Source organism: Pteropus alecto, unplaced genomic scaffold (genome assembly GCF_000325575.1).
Source record: "Pteropus alecto unplaced genomic scaffold, ASM32557v1 scaffold127, whole genome shotgun sequence".
Taxonomy (NCBI): domain Eukaryota; kingdom Metazoa; phylum Chordata; class Mammalia; order Chiroptera; family Pteropodidae; genus Pteropus; species Pteropus alecto.
Window position 1 is genome coordinate 806,396 of NW_006440646.1, and position 24,711 is coordinate 831,106.

The following is a 24,711-nucleotide window of genomic DNA, read 5'->3' on the forward strand; positions in this document are numbered from 1 at the left end:
AGCTTTGTGAAATTTCCATTGTAAAAAAGATTAAAATGAAGTCTTCATTAATGTTTAAATAAGTTAGCTTGCACCTCACTTGGCCAGAATACCATCACCCATGGGTTGTACTGCTAACTAAGTTATTAGCGTATAATTTTATAAAATGTATTGAAGATTTGTTTTTACATCTAAGGTTATAGATTTTATTGATTGTGTTTTAATTTGATCAGAAGTTGTCTTTTCTTTCAAAATTTCAGGTCATCAAGTATTTATTCAAGAATCTCTATAAGACATCAACTGTTAAACTTTAATCTTTTCATTTGGTTATTAAAAGATACTTCTAGAAGTATTTTCATGGCATTTTGAGTTCGGGTTAAATTATGGAGTTTTACTCTATGAGTACATAATGAAAATACAGAAGCTCTAGGTGCAGCGTGATTTTTACTTTTTAATCTCTCTGTTTTAAAACAATTCAGGTCCCAAGTCATTTGCGAAGGCATTTGCCAATGGCTATCTAATTGGAGAAATTCTACACAAGTTTGAACTTCAGGATGATTTTTCAGAATTTTCAGAAAGCAGGTTAGTGAGATTAATCCTTACTTTAAAAAAGGTCAATTCCATTGGCATTTGGATGGTTTTAGCCTCCAAAATTAACGTTTAAGAATCATCAATCTCAAGATCCCCTTTAAACCTAAACCAGCCAGGAATACCTTTGGCATAGAAATTGTTGCTTCCCCATGCATACATGCTTCATTGTCTCAGGAGTACAAAGGAGAGAAAGTTCCATGCTTGCAGCAAGACCTCATCTACAGAAGGGACCTACTTTAATATCTTCTGTGTTTCTTTAATCTTAGGCCACATTACTTCTTATTGTGTTAATTGGTTCTGCTTTCTTTTAAGAGAAGAAATGAAACAGCATACAGTGTCCCAGCCAATTAGTATTTTTGTCTGTGTTTTAAAATAGAACTTAACTAATAGTAAAAACGTTCATAATATATTTTTTTTTGTTTTTAGCAACTATATTGAGATAAAATTTACATACCTTAATCTGCCATTTTAAAGCATGTGATTCAGTATACTCTTCTTTGATTCCCCTAGCAGATTTAGTTCTCTTTTCTGTTTGTTCCAATAATACTTTAGACAACATTTTTCTTATCACATTAAGTTATAATTATTTATTTATATGTCAGTTCTTTTCAGAGTGCCTGACACACAAAGGTGCCCGAACAATGGTTCGTGAATGAATAGATTGCAGAGTTGCTGAAAGTTACAGAGTGTGTTAATTCTTTGTGCTCCTAGCTTTGTCCCTGGCCCACAGCAGACACACAATGATATTTCTCTATTGAATAAATGAATGATGTTAAAAAGTATACCTGTTTAGCCATAGAAAACTTAAAGGACCATACTGACCATATTATAGACATGCAGTATTTCAGATGTACTAAATTGGCTCTTATTAGGAGGGCCATAGAGGGCCTTTATGTGAAATAGAAAAAGGGACTCTATCTGAATGGATACAACTGTGAAAACACAGGTTTTAGTGAAATGAGAGGCCTTTGTGCAAAGACCAAGGATGGAGGAAGCAGCGTCATGCTACCTTTGGACAGGTGTGTCCCTGTTTATCGTAATGTGTAACAGTCTTGCTTTTCACCCACTGCAAAGGACTAACTTCCTATCCCAGTGAGAGTCATCACAATCCTTAATATGGGGAGAGGGACCTAATGTCCTGACAACCAAATACTATCAATCTTTACTCCTTGGAACAGCCCCCTTTCTCCCCAGGGCACACAGTCTTTTAAAGAAAGCAAAGATCAGTAAATCCATCGATATGACCTTTGTAATAGTGTATTTGGTGGGAAAAAGGATTGTTCTTTGTTAAAGCCTATCTTTTTAGGCAGCTGTCTAGGCCAGAGCTCATGATTTGGGGATTTCATCAATATTTTTAGTTTCTTTAGTCTACAATGTAAACAGCAAACTAAGTATATGTTGCTAATAACTTGAAGTTATTTGCTTTGGAAATTACTTAATCCCATCTAACTCTGAAAGTTCTCTGTTCTAGAACATCTTTAGTCCATCTCAATGGGTGAAAAATGAGCAGAGTAGTTAAAAGACTGAAAAGTAAAGAAACTTGGATATCCCTGAGAGAGCAGCTTCTACTTACCTTGTCAGATGTGTTCCCTCACCAGGTGACAAGAGGGAGAAGAGACAGGTAATCCCTTGGCAGATTAGAACTGCAAGCAGCGAGGGAGAAGACTTCTCAGAATACATTCTTTATTCCTTAGAGTCATCATTTACATCATATGCTTTGTCTCCAGAGCAAAGATGTCCCAGCGGTTTCTCTGTGTTCAAAAACAACTGTCGATTATCATGTTATACTGATCGAGCAAGTGCTTGCTATAAGAAGAGCGGACTTGCATTCATTTACATAGCCGTTATACTCCTGAAATTTTGATTGGTTGGAAATTTGGAATAGATATTAAAAACTTCCAGAGAGAAGTACTGTTATATACTGGGTACTTCGGCCTGTCTGTAAAAGCCATTTTAAAGCCAATGTGTAACTGAATCATAATATTAGTGGGCTTATTCTGCATTATGGGGGCCATGTAATCTCTCTCCTGATTTCTGCTATTCCTAACCTCTGCAGCCCAAGGTAATGACTCAGGCCAAAGCTCTGACAAGTGGGTCTCAGGCCATATCTTTCTAAATATGTATAGTAGACTAGCCACTCAGGACTCCTAAGATAGGAAAATCAAAAGGGGGTTATGGTGCTGTCCAAGGAGTGTAACCACAAGGCATCAATCTGACGATCCTCTTTCACAGTCATATTCTTTAAAACATGATCTGCTTTGTTCTAATCATTTTAGGCAAATTGTTGTTATCTCAAACTGTAAAGGCATTCGTGGGTGAACAAATTGCAAAACTGGACATGGCAAGACCTGAACAAATATTTACTCTTATTGTCGATTATTCCCTTGTAGCATTCATTCTGTCGCATAGGCTCATTAAGCCCTAGATCACTTGAGGCCTCTATTACAACACTTCCCTCAGTTTATCACTATTTGTTTACTCATCTGTTTTTCCTACTATGAACTCTTCAAGGGCAGGGACTAACCCCTTATATGTTATTTGCATAATAAATTTAATAAATAAATCCTTCATCTTATCTTAGCCAAGAGGCTGAGAAGCGATTAATAAATAAATCCTTGCTATAATGGATATTCAATAAATGTTTGTTGTTGAGAAAGTAAATTAATAAATGAATTAAATAATGAATTTCTTCTAAAATATGAGACTAATTTGAAAATAGGTGATTAAAAAATAAATATAGCATGATTAGAAAGTTTTTACTGATTCTTAAAGTAGTAATAGAAACTGTAAAGTGATCACAAAATTAATTTGATTGACTAGCAGATACTATTTAATTAAATATTTTCGACAGTACCCAAGGACATTATTTAGGGTTGTCAGTGCAGTGTTTCAGGCTATTTTCACATTAAGTTATTTATTTATGTCTCATAATAATATCTAGTAATAATATCATTTAAAGAAATGAATATTTAAATTGCAGTTTTGCCTTCTGAATAAAATATTATCCAAAACCATAGTTAAGTTCTTCCATTTAGAAGGAGAAATCTAGTTACCTGGTTTTATACTGACTTCTTGTAGAAATTCTAGCATCTATTTTAGCAGAAAAGTGTTTAAAATTGATGTTTTAGTTTAGCCATTCAAGAGAAATAACTGCATGGAGTTCAGGACAATAGAAAAGCTCAATGCATTTCCAAGATTGAGTGGTTTTAGAGAGGAATGATATATTTAAAAGAACGTGGGAAAATTCAGAATATTGGATTATTATAACACCTCTGGTGCTTGTTTGTTTATAATTCAATGCCAGTGTCTAAATATGTAAAATATTTTAATGCCTAGGGTTTCAGGTGCCAAACTCAATAATTTTTCTCGCTTGGAGCCAACACTTCACCTTCTGGGTGTGCAGTTTGATCAGAACGTGGCCAAAAACATTATCATGGAAAAGCCTGGAGCAGCAACAAAACTTTTATATCAATTGTATACTGCTCTTCAGAAAAAGAAGAAAAGTGGACTGACTGGAGTGGAAATGCAAACCATGCAGCCCATGGCTAATGTGAGACTTCAAAACATGAAGAGTGAAGCTTTTCGAGATGTAAGTACACAGAGAAACATAAGTGTATCAATGCGAAACTTGGTAAAGAGAAATGACAGAGATGTTGTGTTCTCAAAGAAGCCCCATTGAGTATAGATATCCATTATGTATGTTATTGGCCATACTTGGGTTTTATTTTATATTAATATTTTCAACATGTTTATCCATGTTTGATGTCTCCCTCCAGTCCTATCCACATTTACAATAGCATATCAAATTCTGTTTGTCCCTAATTCCCAGTGCTTTTATGTCTGTTCCTCTCTCACTGTCGCTACCCCAATCACGTCTGCTCAGATCTCCTAAAGAACTGTTGCAGCAACCTGCTAATGCGTCTCCCGATCTGTAGGCTTTCTGCTAGAAGTTAATCAACTGCTAGCTGAATCCTTCCTAAATTCTGCTTTCAAGACCTTTCACTAAATGATCTCAAACTCTCTTGCTCACTTTATTCCTCATAGTTCTCAGCATAAAGTTTTTCTTTCTTCTACATTGGTTGGCAGCCTGTCCCTGAACAGGACTTGGGCATTCCTGCCCTTCCCTCTCTCTAACCCAAGCTCACCTTTCTCATCTCTCCTCTTCTCCCAAACTTTTCTCCATTTACTTCTGTGCAACCTTCCCAACACACATGAACTCCTCACATGGACCTCCTAGGGCACAGGTAACTCTCACTCTCTGGTGGTAACCTCCTGTTGCTAATATTGTTGCTAACTTTCATTATTTATTTGTCTTATGGCCTCACAAAATTTTTAGTTTCTCAGATTCAAGGGATATATGCCTAGTACAATGCTTTAAACATTGCACGTACTCATTAAATGTGTTTTAACTGATACCACTTTTTAGTTAATAATTCCCTCCAGTTCCTGTGCTATTTCATCGTGGTGAGGGAAAGGCATTCACTTTTCCAGATCTCTAGGATAATGGGGAGTGCTGTGCTGATGCAGTGTATTAAATAGAAATGTACTTGATTAAATTTTAAAATTTAATTTATGAAGCAACAATAACACAATAGATGCGAGGGCCATCTCTACATTTAGATTTATCTATTCTTAATGGACATCCTTATGAGCTTGGAAGCAGAATGAACTCAGGACTCATGGAGAGCTAGAAATTAGATTAGGTTTAAAGCTGAATAACTTAGTATTGCATCCTGCCTCCCTCACTTGCAAGCTGATTAACTTTGGGCCAGTCCCTGGCACAATCTCGATCTCAATTATTCCAAATGAAAAACAATGATGATTATCTCTATCTGCCTCAGAGTTAGGCTTTTTTTGTAGCTTCGAGAAGACAATGTGTAAGACAATTCTTTATAAAGTATAAAATAATCAACAGTAACAGGTACTACAAGAGCTGTGTAGATGAGACCAAACAAGAGACCATTGGGTTTAATGCTGGGCATGGATGACCTACCAGAATCAATCATTCATTCATTGAACAAATATTTGTTTGGCTCTTATTTTATGTCAGGCTCTTACTTTGAACCTAAACCTCTGAGGGAGGGAAATGTTTCAGTAGAGTAGTGTGGATTGCAGTGAGTTGAGAAGTAAATTGGACATGAGGAAGAGAGGGGAGCACGGAATATTCTTTCAAGAAATGTGGAAGTAAAGGAGAAGAGAAAATAAGAACAGTAGCTGCGAGAGAGGAGCTCGAGGGAAGCGTGAGATTGTTTGGTTTATAGATATAGATATTGGGACAACTTGCTGTTTGAGGGAAAAGAATCAATGCCGGGAGGTGACTGGTGTGAGGATGAAGTGGAAGGAGATCCTCTGGGGAAGAAAAGAGGAGGAATGAGTCAACAGTTCCAGTGAAGGAGGAGATATCTTAAAGAAAGTAGAGATGACTTTTTCTTTGATACCGATGGAAGAAGAGATAGGTGTTTGTCACACAGTGATATTAGTAATAACTAAAATTCAGTGAACATACACAGTGAGGTGCCAAGCCCTGTTCCAGGTGCTTTGTGTGTATTACTTCACTTGATCTTTAAAACAGTCCTACAAGATAGATATTTTTCTATTCCCATTTTGCCAGTGATGAAACTGAGGTCCAGAGAAGTTAGGTAACTAACCTTGCCCAACTTCACGAAGCTAGTAGCTAAAACTCTAACCCAGGCAGCATGACTCTAGAAACTGCACACTTAACAGTGCATATGATATCTCAATGGGTATTTCCTGGGTTGAGGGAAAAGTAAGAATTAAGTTAAAGATATATGTGTGTACACACACACACACACACACACACACACACACACACACACACACGATGTTCAAGGACCTTACATTTTCGCTGCCTCTATGAAGTTGGAGGCCAGGTCATTTTTAACAGAGAAAAGAGCAGGAAGGTGTGTCAAAGTCAGGTCAAAGTTCTTTAAATGTTATTCTGAGTAAGTGCCAGTATCTTACTGAGTATCTACGGAGTCAGCATTAGAAGAGAAGGACCAAAAATGGTTTGAACAATACCGTTTCTTTTTGTTTTTAGTAAGTCTTCAGCTCCTAAGGCAATTACCGTTGGGTACAAAAGTTTTAGTTAAGTACTTTAGTCACGTTGCTGTGCCCCACTTCACAATCTCCTTTGAAGTTTCGCTTGCTTGTTCACTCTCGTTTCCAGTAGCCTGGAAGTTTTAATGTTTCCTCACTTGTTACTGGGAATTGGCTCAAGTAATGGAAAGAATCTGGCTTCTTATATTATCTCTTATGTGTTGAAATTAGTTTTACAAATTTATTTTTATGAAAATGTATTTCCAAGAACTCAAATACCATTCATTGAAAATTAAACTCAGGGCAAAAAAAAATTTTACTATAAAAGTATATATGAGACTATTTTGCTAGAAGGAATTCAGATCATGTGTGTTTTTATTCTCCTGATATCACTTAAAGATATGAGTGCCTAGTACAGAGCCTGAAATTATTTTAACCATCAACAATAGTAATTCATAGAAATTTTATTTTGAAGACAAATTATGTGTGTTTATAATGACAATATGCTCTTTATTCTCTAGTAACAGAATCTTTTGAAATGCTTTCTTCATTTAGAGACTTAGAAACCTGATACCACGTCAAACTGATTTCAATCTGATGCGGGTTACACACAGGTTTCAAGAAAAATATAAACACATGAAAGAAGATCTTGTCCGCATGCATTTTGAGAAACTTGAAAATATTCAAAAACTCAAGGAAGAACAAAGATGTTTTAATATCGAAAAGGTTTTATAGAACAATTTTAACAGAAACTCATTAGTGCATAGTATACTGTTTGCGATTGATGCCTATAGTTCACATTGCATAAGCATTAATGTAGCACAAGTTGCATGTGCCTGATGCATGACCGATGCTTTGCTCTGATCTCACCTCTCTCTCCCTTACTTTTTCCTCTCTCCATCACCACTCTTGCTGACTGTCACCTCCACCTGTGGCTGAGAACAAGAACTGCCATTCTCTGGAATGGCAGGACAACTTGATCTCTTTCTAAGTTGTCTGGTAGAAATTAATGCTTCAGATGTTTTAGGGATGGGGGTTGCTGCTGGCTACTCCAGAGAAGGCTATGACCTTTGTCCCCATGAGGGACACAGAGTGGACATTATCCCCTCTCTTCTCCCTCTTTTGCAACCCCTTCCTCTTCCAGCCATTTCTGTCTTCCTGGCAATGTGGGGTTGGGTGGGGGGAGATGCTCTGCTTGCTTCCCTTTCCGACACCCTTAAATGTCTCTTAACATCTTCCCGGCCCTTCTTGCTTTGACTAACTCCCTGCTGCTCTCACATTTCTCTGAAAGTCTTTAATGATCTCTGGTGCCCTTAAGGACATCAGACGACAGTGGTGTGTGTGGAATCAGTAAAGACTTTTAAGAGAATTTCAGGTAGCTGTCTGTATGGAATATGTAAACTACAGGCAAAAGAATTATAGTTCTACTCAGTGTACTGTACATCACTTTTTAAATTCATGTATTTAGGATGATAAGAAAGTAACATATCCTGAATATAGTCAGCTCCTTGTAAGGAGTGGGGGATAAAGATGAGAGACCAACTCTGGAAGATCTTAGGGTCCCGTTACTTGCCAGAGAGTGGCTAAAGGATGGGGCTTCCCCGGGCAGTGCGTGGTAAGGAGACGAGGCACTCTGACAGTAGTGTTTACATTGAGACGGAGTGCCAGCACTCCATATGCAGCCAGCCTGCCCGGCTTCGATGGGCCAAGTCTAATGCAGCAAGTCTCCAAAGAAAGTTGGGAAAAACAAAATATGACATCAGTAAATATTCTGGAATAAATTATTTTGTTAAAATGATAAGAAGCAAATAGGACAAAAAGAGTGCCTATGTTTTCTTGGTTTTCTTAAGAAAAAAAAAAGATAAACATATTGCAGTTAAAGAAAAATTTACATTTTAGAAAATGAACTGAAGAAAAATTTTAAATTATACTTTCTGACTTTTTAATGGTGAATTGAAATTTCTTATCTTTGGATATAGGAATTAATGATCTTGTTAGTTCTAATATAATGTTTTAGTAGTAAAGTCATAATTAATTTAAAATGTTACCTCTTAAATGATTTTTAAACATGTTTTATCTGATTTTCACTGTATTTTTTCAATTGTGCCCTTCTGCTTATATTCTTCTTAAAATAATTGCTGTCTAGATAGAGAAGAGATGATTGAATAATGATGTCACATAATTTAGTGTTAGTTCAATATTTTATATAGCCTCTGAACTCATTGTTTAAGTGTGGCCAAGCTTTGCGGAAGCTTGTTATTTCTGTGAGCTTCCCAGGAGTCCTCCCAGAGACTACCTCCTAGATGCAACTTTCCCTTCAGACCATCTTCAGAGGCAGATTTTTCCCTTTCCATAATCGGGCAGGTCAGGGAGGTGGGACCGGGAAAGAATTAGTCTTCTTTGTATTTGGGACACGTTCCTTATCACCACCTGGAATGAAAATGCACACATTAGACTGGCATAATTTGAGGACTCCAAATTTGTGTTTTAATATCACACTTTTCGAAATAAGTCACATTGACACCTGCTTCATAACATTAATCGGTTGTGACGCCTAGGCCATTGGTTAATTGCCGAGTTCTGAAAATTTCAATGGAAAAATTGTATATATATGTACTTGTGCGTGTGTACCGTGTCTTATTATTCTGACAAACTAAATTACTAAACTAATGTATGTGGGATATTCAGCAACGCTTGAGCAGAAGACGGCAAAATGAAATAATGGCCAAAATCCAAGCAGCTATCATACAGATTCCTAAACCTACATCAAATCGTACTCTGAAAGCACTCGAGGCCCAAAAAATGATGAAAAAGAAAAAAGAGGCAGAGGTAAGTGACAATACTTTAATATTTTGTTGTGTTTATCTTAATAAAAGAATGACCTTTCCCTAAAACATACAGAGAGACTTCCTAAAAATTCTTACTTTATTTTCAAATTATGTCTGGCATTGCCCCTTCTCGTTCATAACTTCTCCACTGTATGCATAATCAATCCATATTATACCGTTATTTGTTCAGAAACAGAATGTAGCTTTAGGCCAGGGATAACAAACTCCTATTAAATGACAGTACCTGTCTGGACTCCTGTGTTCAGGATTCTATGGTCACTAATCTAGGCCAGAAAGGGGACTGTCATAATGGGTCATGACTCCCATGGGTACAACAGGGACCAGCTGAAGTACACATACCATACATGTGCCATTCCTATGATGTGTTTTCACTCAATTTCTCCCCACCGTGCTCTTTTTTGCATGTCCCACCGTTTTTTATAAATCCTAGAAATGTTAAGTGATTTGCTTGCTATCAGTATATTTAAATTTAAGATACCTACACAGGTGATATTTTACTTGACCATAGTAACTGTCAATCATTCTAAAAGATACAATCTGATTCTATTTCACAGGGGAGCAATACTGCATATTGTTACTAATTCCTTCAGTCTGCACTACATACTGCTACAATGGTGTTAATGATATTTTCACTCATGACCTTAAGAAAAAGATTATTAGCTACCACTTATTGAGCATCTACTATACGTCAGGCTGTGGAGTGGGCACTTCACATTATCTTTAATTTGTAAATAACTCTCTAGGTAGGGTATTATTTTGCCCATTTTGTGGATAAGAAAACAGACTCAGAAAGCCGATGTTTTACTCAAGTTCACAATGCTGGTAAAGTAGAGATTGATAGGTTTCTCTGATGTCTAAATCCATTTCATTTTATATGAATCCATATTTCCTTTTTTTAATATAAAGAAAATCCTGTACTTGTATTCTAAAAAATACTAACCATAGAGGCTTTTTTTCTGACCTCATTTTAGTAAAGTATATAATTCTTATATTTCTCAGAGTCGATTAAATTTTATTAATAAAAATTTGCAGTGGATAGAAGATGAGCTAAAATGAATTTTCAGAGAGCAAATTCATAGTGTAAATAAAATTGTATGAGAAATGTTTAAAACACCTGAGACAATGATTTTTAAATATTTATATCCAAAAAATACTTTCTCTCATTTAAAGGAATTACAATTAAAAATGCCAACTATACTCCAATAAAAGAATTTTTAATGGAAAAAAAATCATGTCCTGACTTTTGCTAATCTTCATTCTTATTAAATGTCCTTTCATATACTTTTAGAACTAAAATTATGAACTGAATGATTCAGATTAAGCAATTTTCACATTCTTTCAGGTATATTTGGCCTAGAGCAGAAGTAACAAATAAGAATTTTAAAAATATTTTAGAATATAGCTTTTTATGTCTCACTTCCTAATTAGCTTTAATTAGTAGTACATGTCACCGTATAAATGTGAAAGAACATGGTAAATGAAGATCTTTCAATGGTTTTTAGAGGCAGAAAACTGATAACGAATTTTCTTTAAAGGATGTGGCCAATGAGATTAAGAAGTTTGAAGCATTAATAAAAAAGGATCTCCAGGCAAAAGAAAGGTGGGATGTTAACTATTTTAATAACCACAAAACTGTATTCTTTTCTACCTGTAACTTTTGAATATTTAGAAATGGTTTACCTGAAATAACTGTCCAAAGATCTTTTTTCTTTGTAGTCTTCATTAAGAGAGTATATATAAAGGAAGATTAATGGCCTAAAATTCAGATTAATTGTTCATTAGCAACTTTTGTAAAGATGAAGAGGAAAAATGTCTTCACGAAAAGTGTCTTCATTAACTTCATGAAATATGAAGTTAAAATTATTTTCTATGCTGTGCTTGCTCTTCTAAGTTCACATGCATTTTTTACACCTTCTTTAAAATTTTCAAGTTTACATTTGTCACAGTAAAGCCTTTATTAGATTCTAGTTGGTTTCTCTTGTGTTGCATCTGTTGCATCATCAGAATTTCAATGAAGAGTTGTTGAGTGAATTTGTTGACCAGATGTCACTAAATATGTCAGTTCAGTGAGTTCATTGTAAAAAGATAAAGATGTCTCCCCTTTTTGTTTCCTATTAGGAGTCATTGACTCACAGGAAATAGTTGATCAGGGGATATATATGTAGGAGCAACTTGTGTTTTGTTGTTTTGCATTTTTACATGGAAACTACCAACCTCTACTCATTTATGATTCATAGAATATGAAATAAATCTTTGTCAAAAAATAAAAACACACAAATTATATACTTCAGTTCCATATTAATATTTCTAAGAGAAGGGAGTAGAGCCAAATGAGGAAGAATAAAGAAAAAGCTAGAAAAAGAAATGATGAGGAAGTCAGATGAGGAGGAAAATGAAGAATACACACAGTACTTTTCCTCCCACCCTCAGCAGAAACTCCTGATGCCCTATTCGGATTCTCACTCCCATTTGTCAGTGCTCCCCAGACTCCTAAAGAAAACATAATCCAAGTCTACTCACCCCGTTAGTCACTACCCGAACCTTACCACATCCATCCTGACCTTGACCTATGAAACCACTGGATTTCTTCCGACTCTTTCACTCATTTCACCAGCCACATGCTCTGAAGTGGTAAACAGATGACATTCACCAAAATGACCGTCTTAAAATATTGAATATGTTGTTACTTGTTGATGAACGGTGTTCTCTGTAGTTCCATGGCCCCTTTCTCGGGTCTCCACACAATTTAGCAACAAGAAGTAACACCAAGCACAGCAACATCTTCCAATCCCTCAACCAGCATCCATTTTGATTGATTAGTGTTTTAAAGATCATCCCTGTGCAATACAGATGCACACATTCACCTTGCTCCCTATTGCCTTTGTTAACTCAACCTGAACCTAGGTCTTTCTATAAGTTAGCTTTAGAAACCACAAGAGTGGGTGAGATTAGATGGATGTTTACTTCTTTCCCGTGTAATAGAAATCAGAATGTGATTAGTCCAAGGTGTGTGTTGCAGTACCAAGGTCATCAAGGACTGAGGCTCCTCCTTTCCTTTTTCTTCACTGCCCCATTGTGTGGTTTTCATCCTCAATGTCACCTTCACCATACAGCATGGCTGCTGGAGCTCTGGCCATCAAGAAGGAGGATAGGCAAAAATCATTATCTTCAATCTAAAATAGTTCCTTTTAAGAGCCTTCTCACAAGTCCCATATAACATTTCTGCTTACATCTTATTGGCCAGAATTCAGTCACATGGCCATGCAGAACAGAATGGAAGTCTGGGAAATGTAGTTTTTAGCTAGGTGCAGTGTTTTTTCTGAATAAAATTTGAAGGGCTCTGTTTGAAGGAAAAAGGGAAGGAAATAGCATTGCCTATCACAAGTCCTTTCTCTGTAGAGGCTTCTTCTTGATTCTGTGAGAGACTTCCCATTGTGGGACCATGTAGTATTGACCCCCTCACTTCTCAGAGCAGCAGATTAGAGCCTGGGGTGGCAAGAGTCCCTGGACCCATCACCTATGGCTGTGATCAGCTTCATCTGAGACTGCAAATCCCTTTCAGTGTGCTGTACAAAAAGCATTTTCTCTGATGGCCCTAAGATGAAAAATGATGGGAAGCACTCGTCTAGAGCAGACTAAACTTTCAAAGAAAACAAAGCCGTAGCACAATACGGCCCTTCTTAAGCCTTTTAGTAATCACTACTTTTTTGGTTCATTCTGAATTCTTAGAATCAAGCATGTTTTGGGCTCATAGAGAAACTTCATACTATTTCATGCCAGAAAGCATTAAAATCCTCTTATAGGTGTCTCTAAGGAACAATTTCTTTTTTCTTTTGTGAAGAATAAAAGTGATGTCTCCATGTGAGCAACACAAGACCTCCCATGTCTATTCCCCACTATATGCAATTTCTTTATTTTTTAAGACAAAGAATAAATGCTATCTGCTGGTTTTTTCTTTAGCTGAGGTTGTTGGTTGGTGCAGTTTGACATTTTGATTCACCGATTTCCTTTAGGCTCTTCCTAGCACTTGCTTTTTTTATATTTATAAATATGGCCAAGAGTCCTATTACTAATAATTCATACACATACAATTATTAACTCTATGGAGGCCTGGCAAGCAAGCCAATATAAAGAAAACATAATTATTGCCCTCAAGAAATCCATATCTAGTGAAATGAATATTCATTCAAAAAGGTGTCATGTAGCTTCATTCAGACCTTATTGTAATAAGACAGTGGATGGGTGAATGGGTGGATGGGTAGATGGATGGACAGACTGATAAATAAAGGGGGAGCAGCATGTTAGATATATTATTATCAGCATAAATACATAATAACCTATGCTCAAACCAGGACAAAATCTTTTTAAACACACATATGTAAAAATATAATAAGAATTTTGATGATCTAAAAAAGTTATGCCACATAACTTTCATACTTAATTGTACTAAATCTGAATAAATAAATAGGGTTAAACTTTGACTTTGATATTATTGAGGCTTTGATAGCTACACAAGTTCTGCTCAGTGACTGTCAGTGACAGAGTACAACTAAAGGTTGAGCCCCTGCTGGAAGAATAACCAGAATTTTAGTGTATGATTTTAAAATGTATGTTCTACTTGTATAGTGCTTTTTAGCTTATAATTTGAAACTTAACAGACATCAATTAGGCATACAAGGCACAGGTACAAGGAGGAGTAAAATAAGATATTTTTCTTATGAGTTCACAGTTCAGCTGGGAGCAGCAAACCTACAAATAATGCAGTATAATATAATAGAATGCAATTATTACATCATTAAACATAAGTTAACTATACTTTAATAAGAATACTTCTATCTATATGAGAATTGATGACTGTTTAGTCCCTATATACCATAATAATGTGTTCTTCTCTTTAAGATTGTTATGTTTTAAAACAAATATAGTAATAACTTATAACATTAAATTCATAGTACTAAAAACAATAATTATTCATGATACTAAAATTTATTATTTCTTGGCAAGTCACATTATGATATATCTTATACCATTGTATTGTATTCTGTTTATTTTTAAAGAGGTATGCCGATGAGAATTGATTATTTGATCCTTATAGACATAAAAATGTATCTTTTACATTTAATGATAACTTTTGAATGAATCTATAAATTCTCTTCTAAGCTACCATCTGTCTCACTAAATTGAGTGTGTTTGCTCTGTGTTGGTGAGACCACCAGGCTCTTCCTGATCATTTAATTTTGGACATGATGTAGGACAAAGCCCCGAGGTAGGTCTTCTCACCTTGGGTCCCCAGGACTTGGGCGAGAGGCTAGGTCAGACCTGTGCTTGCAAGTGTGGCATAAGATTCCAGTAAGAGCTGGGTCACTGCCCTAAGCAGTCACAGGGTCCCTGGGAGTTCATAGAGCAGCTTACATTTGCAGAGGTGAAAGAATGGTAGTGAATGGAATCACCCATGGAAATACTCTTAGTGTCCTTACATTAGTATAGCTGACCACCGACCCTTTAGAGGTATGCCTTCCCTGATGCTTGGGTTATCAATGTTGTGCTACTGGTGACTCAAAACATGGGAGGCAAGAGGCCTAGAAGCAGCAGGAAGAAGAGGGAGAGAAATTCAGAACCTCTGGGTAGAATGAAGATCATGAGAAGTGAAAGAACAAGGAAGCGATAAGCCTAGAAAGAAGCCTATGCCAGGGACCTCACAGAGACGGAGTCCAGAAATAGGCTGAGGCAGATGGACTCTGTTGATAAGCTATAGGTATAACACTGAAGTTCCAATATTCACTTTCCTAGTATTAATAAATTAACAGAGCACTCAGGGGAGCCTTTTCCTGAGTTCCTCCTCCACGGTCACAAGTAGTGGCCTGTGATCACATTATTTTTCAATCTAAAATAATAACTATTGTCCTTAGTGCATCCAAGACTTCTTTAGATACAGCAGGCCAGACAACTACTGATCTGTTAAATACTTACTCTGATGATGACTACATTAAAAAAATCCAAAAACGCCTCGAAGAAGATGCTTTTGCACGAGAACAGAGGGAGAAAAGACGCCGGAGACTGTTGATGGACCAGTTAATAGCCCACGAAGCACAAGAGGTAAGATATTTAGATGTCGATTAAATAATAGTGCTGGAAGTTTTACAAAGTATAGTCTTCTATACACATATATGTGTTTCTTATGTATGCATTGTCTGCCACTCTGACTCTAATGTCAGCAACATATCCTCACGTCATAAAAGCCAGTATCTTCCAGAAAAACATAAAGCAAAAACAAAAAAGCCTACATAAAACATTTACTAAAGATTCTAAATCCTGGTGATGGTTATACAACATTGTGAATGTACTTAATACCACTGAATTATACACTTAAAAATGACTGAAATTGTGAATTTTATATTGTGCGTATTTTACCATAATAAAAAATTCTGACACAAATGGAATCTAAAATTTATTGTCAACTATGTGTATCTGTTGCTACCTTTGGAGGTAAAGGGGAATTTTCCCCCCAGTTTTACTGAGCCATAATGGACAAATAAAAATTGTATATATTTAAGATGTACAACGTGATTTTTTGATATATGTGTAATTATAAAATGATTACTATAATCAAACTAATTAACATACGTATCACCTCACATAGTCACCAATATTTTGTATTCGGTGAGGATACTTAAGATCTGCTTTTATAATTTCAACTTTTTTATATTCCACATGTAAGTGAGATCATGTAATATTTGTCTTTCTATATCTAGCTTTTTGCATCTAGCATAATATCCTCTGGGTTCATCCATGTTGTCACAAATGGCAGGATTTCCTTCTTTTTAAGACTAAATATTAGTCAACTGTGTACATATACTACATTTTCTTTACCTATTCATCCATTGATGGGCATTTAGCTTGTTTCCATATCTTGGCTATTGTAAATAGTGCTCTTTGAGATATTGATTTAATTTCTTTTGGGTATATACCCAGAAGTGGAATTGCTGGGTCGTATGGTAGTTCTATTTTAAATTTTCTGAGGATCCACGACATTGTTTTCCATATTGGCTGTACCAATTTACATTCTCAGCAATAGTTTACGAGCATTCCCTTTTCTCGACAACCTTGCCAGTACTTGTTATCTCTCTTTTTTCTTCCCCCTGAGAAAAGCCATTCTAACAGGTGTGAGGTGATATCTTATTACGGTTTTTGTTTTCATTTCCCTGATGATTGGTGATGTTCAGTGCCTTTTCATATACCTGTTGGCCATTTGTCTTCTTTTGAGAAATGTCTACTAATTTTTCAATCGAGTTACTTTTTATTTTTTATTTTTATGTTTTGCTTTTGAGTTGTTTGAGTTCCTTATATATTTTAGATATTAACTGAAATGTGTGGTTTGCAAATATTTTCTCCCATTTCATAGGTTGCCTCTTACTCTGCTGCCGTCTCCTTTGCAGGCAGAAGCTTCTTAGTTAGAGGCCATTCCACTTGTCTATTTTTGCTTTTGTTGCCTGTTCTTTTGGGGTCATATCCAAACAATTATTGCCTAGACCAATGTTAAGCATTTTTTCTCCTCTATTATCTTCTAGTAGTTTTATAGTTTCAGGTCCTGAAAAGGAGTAAGTCTTTAATCCATTTTGAGTTATTTTTTGTATATGGTGTGAGATAAGGATACATCTTCATTCTTCTGCATGTGGATATTCATTTTTCCCAGCACCTCTTATTAAAGAGACTGTCCTTTTCCCATTGTGTAGCCTTGATACTCTTGTTGAAAATCAGTTGACTGTACATGTGTTGATTTATTTCTGGGCTCTTTATTCTATTCCATTGGTCTATACGTCTGTGTTTATGATAATACCACACTGTTTTGAATACATCTGTGTTTATGCCAATAACACATTGTTTTGAATACCACATTGTTTTGAATACTGTAGCTTTGTAGTTTTGAAGCCAAGAAGTGTGATACCTATAGTTCTGTTTTTCTGGCTCAAGATTTCTTTGGCTATGTTGAATCTTTGTGGTTTCATATGAATTTTTGGATTGTATTTCTATTTCTGTGAAAAATGCCATTGAAATTTTGATAGGTATTACATTGAATCTATAGATCACCTTAAGTATTATGAACATTTTAACATTATTAATTTCCAACCCATTAATATAGGTTATCTTTCCATTTATTTGTGTCTTGAATTTATTTCATCAATGTGTTATAGTTTTTGGTGTGCAGATATTTTGCCTCCTTAGTTTAATTTAGTCCTAAATATTTTATTATTTCTGTTGCTATTATAATTGGCATTGTTTTCTTAATTTCTTTATTAGTTCATTGTTAGTGCGTTAAAACATAACTGATTTTTATGTGTTGATTTTGTATCCTGCAAGTTACTTCAGTTTGTTTTTCAGTTTAACAGGTTTTTGTTGTCGTTGTTGTTGTTCAGGTCTTTAGAGTTTTCTACATATGAGATCATGTCATCTGCAAACAGAGATAATTTCACTTCTTCCTTTCTAATTTGGATACCTTTTCTTTCTTTTTCTTGCCACTTGCTCTGTCTAGGACTTCCAGTACTATGCTGAATAGAAGTGGTGAGAGTGGGCATCCTTACCTTATTTCTGATCTTAGAGGAATGGTGAAAAGCTGAAAGCTGTTAATCATACCATTGCATATAATGTTAGCTGCAGGGTTGTCATATGTGGCTTTTATTATGTTGAGTTACAGTCCTATTATACCTAACTTGTTGAGAGTTTTATCATGAAAGGATACTGAATTTTTTCAAAATTTTATTCCGCATCTACTGAGATTATCAAAAAGGGAGCTTTTGAATGAAAACAAGATGAGAAAGTCATTAGTCCTCTCAGTTTGTTCATTGGTCTACTCCAGTGGTTCTCAAAGTATGGTTCTTGGACTCACAGCATCAGCATCACCTGGAAACTTTTAGGAGTGTGAATACTTGGGCTCCACCTCAGACCTAATGAATCAGAAATTCAAATCACTGCTCAAGAGTGGAGCCTAGTCATCTGTGATAACAAACCCTTTAGGCGATTCGATGCAGCTACAGTTTGAGAATCACTGGTCAGCTCTTACACTGAACGCACATTGATTGAACCCCTTCTGTGTTCTGGGTACTTGTCCTAGTCCTGGGATACAAAGTGAGCAAGAATAATGAGAAACCTACTTTCACAGATCTTGCTCTTTGGGGGAGGATCTATAAACCAGCAAGCACATTAGAGTGTGAAGGCACAATGAGGTGATGGGAGGGACAGGCAACACCTAGGAGGGGAGTCCAGCCCTGGCTTCTGGAGGATGATAACACAGAAGCATGAGGAAGGATCAGGAGTTAGCTAATTGAAGGTGGGAGTGATTGTGGTGGGGTGGGATGAGGTTAATTTCTAGCAGAGGCCGAATTGGTGGAAGGTAAAATGTGTTTCCAGAGAGGATAGCATATGGAAAAGCTCAGAGCTTTTACCAAATTAATATGTCATCTGGCAGGAGTCACCAGAAGCCAAATCAATGAGCCTTATGAGCTATGTAAAGAGAAATGAGATTTTATCCTTAGGACAAGGGTGAACAGGAGTGACAAGGTCAGATTTGCCTTTAGAAAGTTCACTCTGGCTTTAATTTTGAGAATAGATTACAGGAGGACAAAACAAGTTATAGTTGTTGCTGCAATCCAGGTAAGACATTATCCTGGTTTAAATTTAGGATAGTGGCAATGGGAATGGAGAGATGTGGCTCCAGGAGCTATTCTAGAAATAAAATCAATAGGACTTAATGCTTTATTAGACGTGGAGGAGTGCAAAAGTAGGATAAGAGGTCAGATGTCTAGCTTGGGCAGCTGGGCAGATGGAGGTGTCATTTGCTGTGATATGGAAGATGATAAGAGGAACAGACTTGGGGAGGAAGGTGATTTGAGTTGTGAATGTAAATAGGACATATCTGTATGTCTAAAATATGAAAGAGCATTTGAAGATACTTCTTTTATTCACCTAACTACATCTGATCTGCTCAGTGGTTCTGTTAACTGAAGGGAAATACGGATTGTGTATGAATATGAAGAAGTGAAACTGTGTATCCATGGATTCATTCCCTTCTTAGCAAAAAATTCGAAGAATAACTCTGCTGTCATTTTGTGCTAAAAGGCTATTTCTCTTTTCAGATTCATATATCCTTATTTAGTCATCTTGATAGTCCTTCTTTCAATTAGCAGAATTACAAATTTTGAAAATTAAATGATTAAATGGATTTTAAAATACCCACCTATTTCAAGTTTCGTTAACTACCAATGGAATTTCAAACACACTTCAATTTATGTTGCAAAACACTTGGGTGCTGACCACTAGGTTTTTTTCTTTCTATTTTTCTGCTTGTAACCTAGGACTGATATTTACATGGAAAGTGGAGTGAGTAAATTCTTTCTGGTTTCTCTTCCTTTCCACCAGGATGCCATTAACATCGCTTTTTCAAGGCTCTAGCTAGAGAGATCATCAGAGATCCAGCAGCCTCGGAGACGTTAAGGAGAGTCAGTGCTCTGGATATTTCTGTCAAGGGAACTTCATCTCTGTGCTTTCTTCTTTGTGTTTGGGAAAGCTGCTGTTCCGAGACCCAGCTTAGGACACACAGAGAGGGGCTTCAGTTTCCACTTTCACCTTTCCACTAAGTGTGGTATTCCCAGCCTCCCTGTGCAACTGACACAAAAACCACTGCTTCACAGTGGTGGAATGGGAAATTCTCATGTGTCACCTGGTCTGTTTTCCCATCCATCCTTCTCTCCTCCAGAGAGAAAATGGTATTTGGCAGGGTTGGGATTTCCTCTGCTTCCCTCAAGTACCCACTGCTTTTTGGGAGCATGACATGAATCTCATGTCAGTCATGGATGATTTTGTTCTGGCTCCATGTGCACTGCATTTATTAGAAATATCTCAAATGTCTTCTCTAGCTTTCAAATTGTTGCATCCTGCCCACTGCCCCACCTCCCCCCGCCGCCCCGGAGTTAATATACCCTTTGTTTTAGATAGACTTGTGAAGAGAGAGCCAGAGACTGTGCTCAAATTGATATCTTGCCTAGTGATTTGTAAAGAAATATAATAATGTAGATGAAATGATGAAATTTAAAGTTAGAAAGATCACTTAGACTTTTTTGGGAGTAGGTTTTGGATATGGGTTGAGGGGAAGGCATGGTAAAGAGAGGCTGTTGTTGTCCAAGGCAGTGTCAATAGGTATAGAATAGAGTAGGGAGTGATTTAAAAACATACATAGAAGATAAAATAGACCACTTCTTTAAGAATTAGATGTTAGGAGTGATAAGAGAGGAATGAACTTCAGATGGCCCTAACATTTTAGGTCATAGAGTCATAGGTTTATAGGGTCCAACTGAGATGGGGAAATACTGGTGGAAGACCAGGTCTGAAGGAGACTTGTTGAATTTAAGATACTTCATAGGCATTTAAGTGGAGATATTCTGACTGTGAATTCAGTTTGGCTCCCAACTGGTTCTGTGGCCTTCTAGCCAGCATCTTGGCTAGTTCTTGAGATGCACTTCAACTCATCTATCTCTAGCTTCCTAGAATCTTTCTGTATTATTTTCTTGGGATTGGGATTTGGACACAGAACCCTTCTCCACTTCTTAACTAAAAGGCCCTTGACTACTTACTTAGCTTCTAGGTCTTTCTTGCAGAGCCACATTCCTCCACAAATGCTTCTTGGGCATCTTTGGAGAAGTAAGCAATGGTATGGACCAGAGTAAGAGAGTCTGGCAATCAAATTGGGGGTGTTTTGGACTGTATATCTAGCTAAAGCTTTTCCAACTATGGTTAAATATAATTAAAAGAGAAATGCGACTTCCGTTATTTTTTATTTTATTCATTGCAGATATAGAATATTTCACTTATGTTATAGGTTTAACAGACACCTGTAGGCTGCCCTGAACACTTAACTATAACATATCTGTGAGAAAATATTCCACATTTCAATGAAATTTTGAGGAAAAGTATGTTTCTAAAACATAAACTACTTGTACAATGGAACAAAAAATAAATCTTTTCCACTTAACTTTTGGGTGCAGGTCTTAATACACTTTATTATTTTTCATACTGAAGCTTCATAAACATAGTATTGACTCAGCCATTCAACAGTAATTTTCTTTTTTCCTTTTTAATCATAAAGTGTTATCATCCAAGCAATAATCAAAACATATCTGACAAGTCCGATTATGACCAGATCTCATCTTGACAACTAAATTGACTTTCCCTATAAACATAGTCAGATAGAATTCACTTGGAATAATAAATCAAGGTTATGTCACAAACAACTCCAGAATGTGGCAGGCATTTGAGGCTATGCTCAGCTATGCTATCATTTTACTGGTCTTAGCTGGCCTCGTTCAGATGCCTTTGGTCAGCATCTCTGGTGAGTTGGCTGGGGCTAGCTGACTTATGAGAGCTTAATCAGGTCCAACTGGAAAGAACGGTGCCTCTTACTATATGGCAGACATTTTCAAGCAGACCAGAAAATGTGATGGCAGTAGCAGCAGTCATAAGAGAATTAAGAAAGTAAGCCCAACATTTTTTTTTGGCTAATGTCTCATTGGTCATTTTAAGTCAATGGTCACCCCAAACCCTATATTTAAGGAGTAGAGAAATAGATTCTACTTTTTCATGGGACTGTCTACAGGATAATATTGCAAAGCTGTGGATGGAGAAAACTGAAGAACTTGTGGCCATTTTTACATTCTGCATCACCCCCACTATTGGGTCTCAAAAGGAAACAAATGATTAAATATTAAAGCTTCTAGAATGTTATAACTAAATGAGACTTATGTTTCAAAGTTGTTCATAATTTTATTTAATGGTATATGTTACAGGAAAAATATCATATTTACTTTCAGTTGAACTTTTATTTAATCTACATTTTTATGTAATTCCCAGGTTCAAGTTTTGGCATTTACCACAGAGTGTTGTTTTTATTTGTATATTGATTTCGAAAAAATATATACAGTATTTCTCCTGTAATCTCACAGTGGGAGAGATGATGTGAAACAGTGTCATTAAGAATGCCAGATTTTCTTCCTCAATAACTGGATGATTGAGTGTTAAGTGGATAACTCCTGTGCTTGGGTATTATTCTTCCTAGTCCTCCCCCTTGAGAACTTTAATTACCTTCTCCTTCCACATGATGTCTCTGTTTAGACAGAGTGAAAGAGCTTGAAGGGGCTTTCGAGATCATCTTCCACCTAAACCCCTCTTTTTATCTGTCAAGAAATAGACCCTGAAAATTCCTGTTACTTGCCCAAGGTCACACAGCCAATTAATGGTACAAGTGGCTGCAATGGCCAGGGCCTTCGATTCCCAGTTTTAATAATACTTTTCCCACTATTCACTTACTGGTTCCCCTTTAATTCTCTTAAAGAGAGCCAAGAGATTGCATCTAGTTTCTCTTTCAGATTACAACCATTAACACTTTCTAAAATAAGCAGTAGGCCATTTCCTCTTAGCCTCTTCTCCAGTCTTCCCATTCTGTCAGAGTTTAGCTTTTCTTCACACTGGTACTGCGATGTCCCCAGTGGGAACTAATCAGGTCTGCCATTTTCAGCCAGACAGTATCTGCATTTGTTTCAAAAACTACTAAATAGTTGTTAAGAGTACATATAGCACAACTCCAAATTTCTGAAAACATACTTGTAAATTGAGAATTATACCCCTTGTTTATAAAACCTTGAACACAACCACCTAACATATTTTTTCGGTCAAATATTAAAGGAATTAATTATTCCTTTAAAATAATTGGGAGTCGCAACACCAGAATGCTTCTTCTAAATACGAAAAGTTTACAACCTTTGTTGGACAATTTTATTTTTGTGACTTGATTTTTGCCACGTTCAAATTTAACTCAAATGGCAGAAATTGATGAAGATGAATACTGTGTTTCACACGTTATTTACGTGCAGCCCCCTTAGCCCTCTGAGAACCTTAGCCGTCTGGACATGGCCTTGTCAAATAACTGACTCTTCCAATGGTGATTGCAGGAGGCTTTCCGGGAGGAGCAGCTCATCAACCGGCTGATGCGGCAATCCCAGCAGGAGCGCAGGATCGCCGTGCAGCTCATGCACGTCCGGCATGAAAAGGAAGTTTTATGGCAAAACAGAATTTTCAGAGAAAAACAATATGAAGAAAGACGACTCAAAGATTTCCAGGATGCTCTTGATCGAGAAGCGGTAAACAATATCTCCCTTAAAACAATCTTTCTAAGGTGACTTTAGATCCTTCTACCAAGTCAAGGTAAACAAATCTGTCTTTAGTTGCCAATCACTGAATAAAAATTAATGTTTTATATGGTCTCTCTCTGCTATCTCCCCATTTTTGTTTTTGTGTAACTACATTGACAGCACACACAGCATCCTGTACACTCTCCCTTTAGCTGATTTTACAAATATTCAGCTCTCACCTCCAGTCCTTGTGTCTGCATGAATATTGATCTCAGTGTCTTCTTCAAGAACTGAATTATCTGGATAATTGTTTCAGTCCTCTTTTTTTGATAAGAGTAAAGTTGAATGGATTGAGTGCCATTTGCTTACATTAAATATGTTGTATTAAGCTAATCTTTTGAAGTGCTTATTTGACAAATACATTTGCTTCGCAAGCCCAGTTAATTAAGCGCAGAGTAGTACATCATTTATAACAGGGCTGGCCTCATTGTGGTGAGAAGCGTTCCCTGTTCTTTCTTTAACTGGGCTCGAATTGACTTCTGAGAGTTGAGACACTCAGGCCTGCTAGAGCCTCAAAGACCAGAACTGAGAGGTTCTGAAGCACCTGGAAACAGCTACATCCTTACTTCTCACGTGATTACCTTTCTCTAAAGCTGAGGTATCTGGCTCCCTGGCATCCCTCCCTCTGCGATGGCTGATTTCACAGTTTGAATTTATCACCTCCTCAGCAGTGACTGGTGCGTAAATAGGAACCAAATAAATAAATATTGAATTGAGTTTGTCAGAACAACACCATCACCTTTTCTTTCCAGTATCATTCACTAAATAAGCAAAATATATTTTATTCTCCATAGCATTATCATACTACTGCTTCGTTTTTGTGAAGAAGAGAGAAATTTTCGAAATCGTTTTAATTGTTATCGTTCTTAAAGTTTTGTTATTGTTTGTGGTGGGAGAAGAAGGAGAATTCTAGAAGGACTTTTAAATTTATTAAAAATTTTAGAGTCTGTTAATGATGCTCACAGGCTATTAGTAGCATTTCATGTTATTAATACTAATAG

The 24,711-nt window shown here is 36.5% G+C and overlaps 1 protein-coding gene across 1 annotated transcript in view; it reads left to right on the forward strand.

Moving 5' to 3' along the window:
* Positions 1-24,711, forward strand: part of SPEF2 (sperm flagellar 2) — a 137,144-nt gene that overhangs the window by 8,365 nt on the left and 104,068 nt on the right. The window contains exons 2-8 of the mRNA XM_015593958.2: positions 459-561; positions 3,907-4,159; positions 7,183-7,353; positions 9,316-9,456; positions 11,012-11,076; positions 15,386-15,572; positions 23,471-23,659. Coding sequence (XP_015449444.1) covers positions 459-561; positions 3,907-4,159; positions 7,183-7,353; positions 9,316-9,456; positions 11,012-11,076; positions 15,386-15,572; positions 23,471-23,659 — 1,109 coding nt within the window. The remainder of the gene's footprint in view (positions 1-458; positions 562-3,906; positions 4,160-7,182; positions 7,354-9,315; positions 9,457-11,011; positions 11,077-15,385; positions 15,573-23,470; positions 23,660-24,711) is intronic.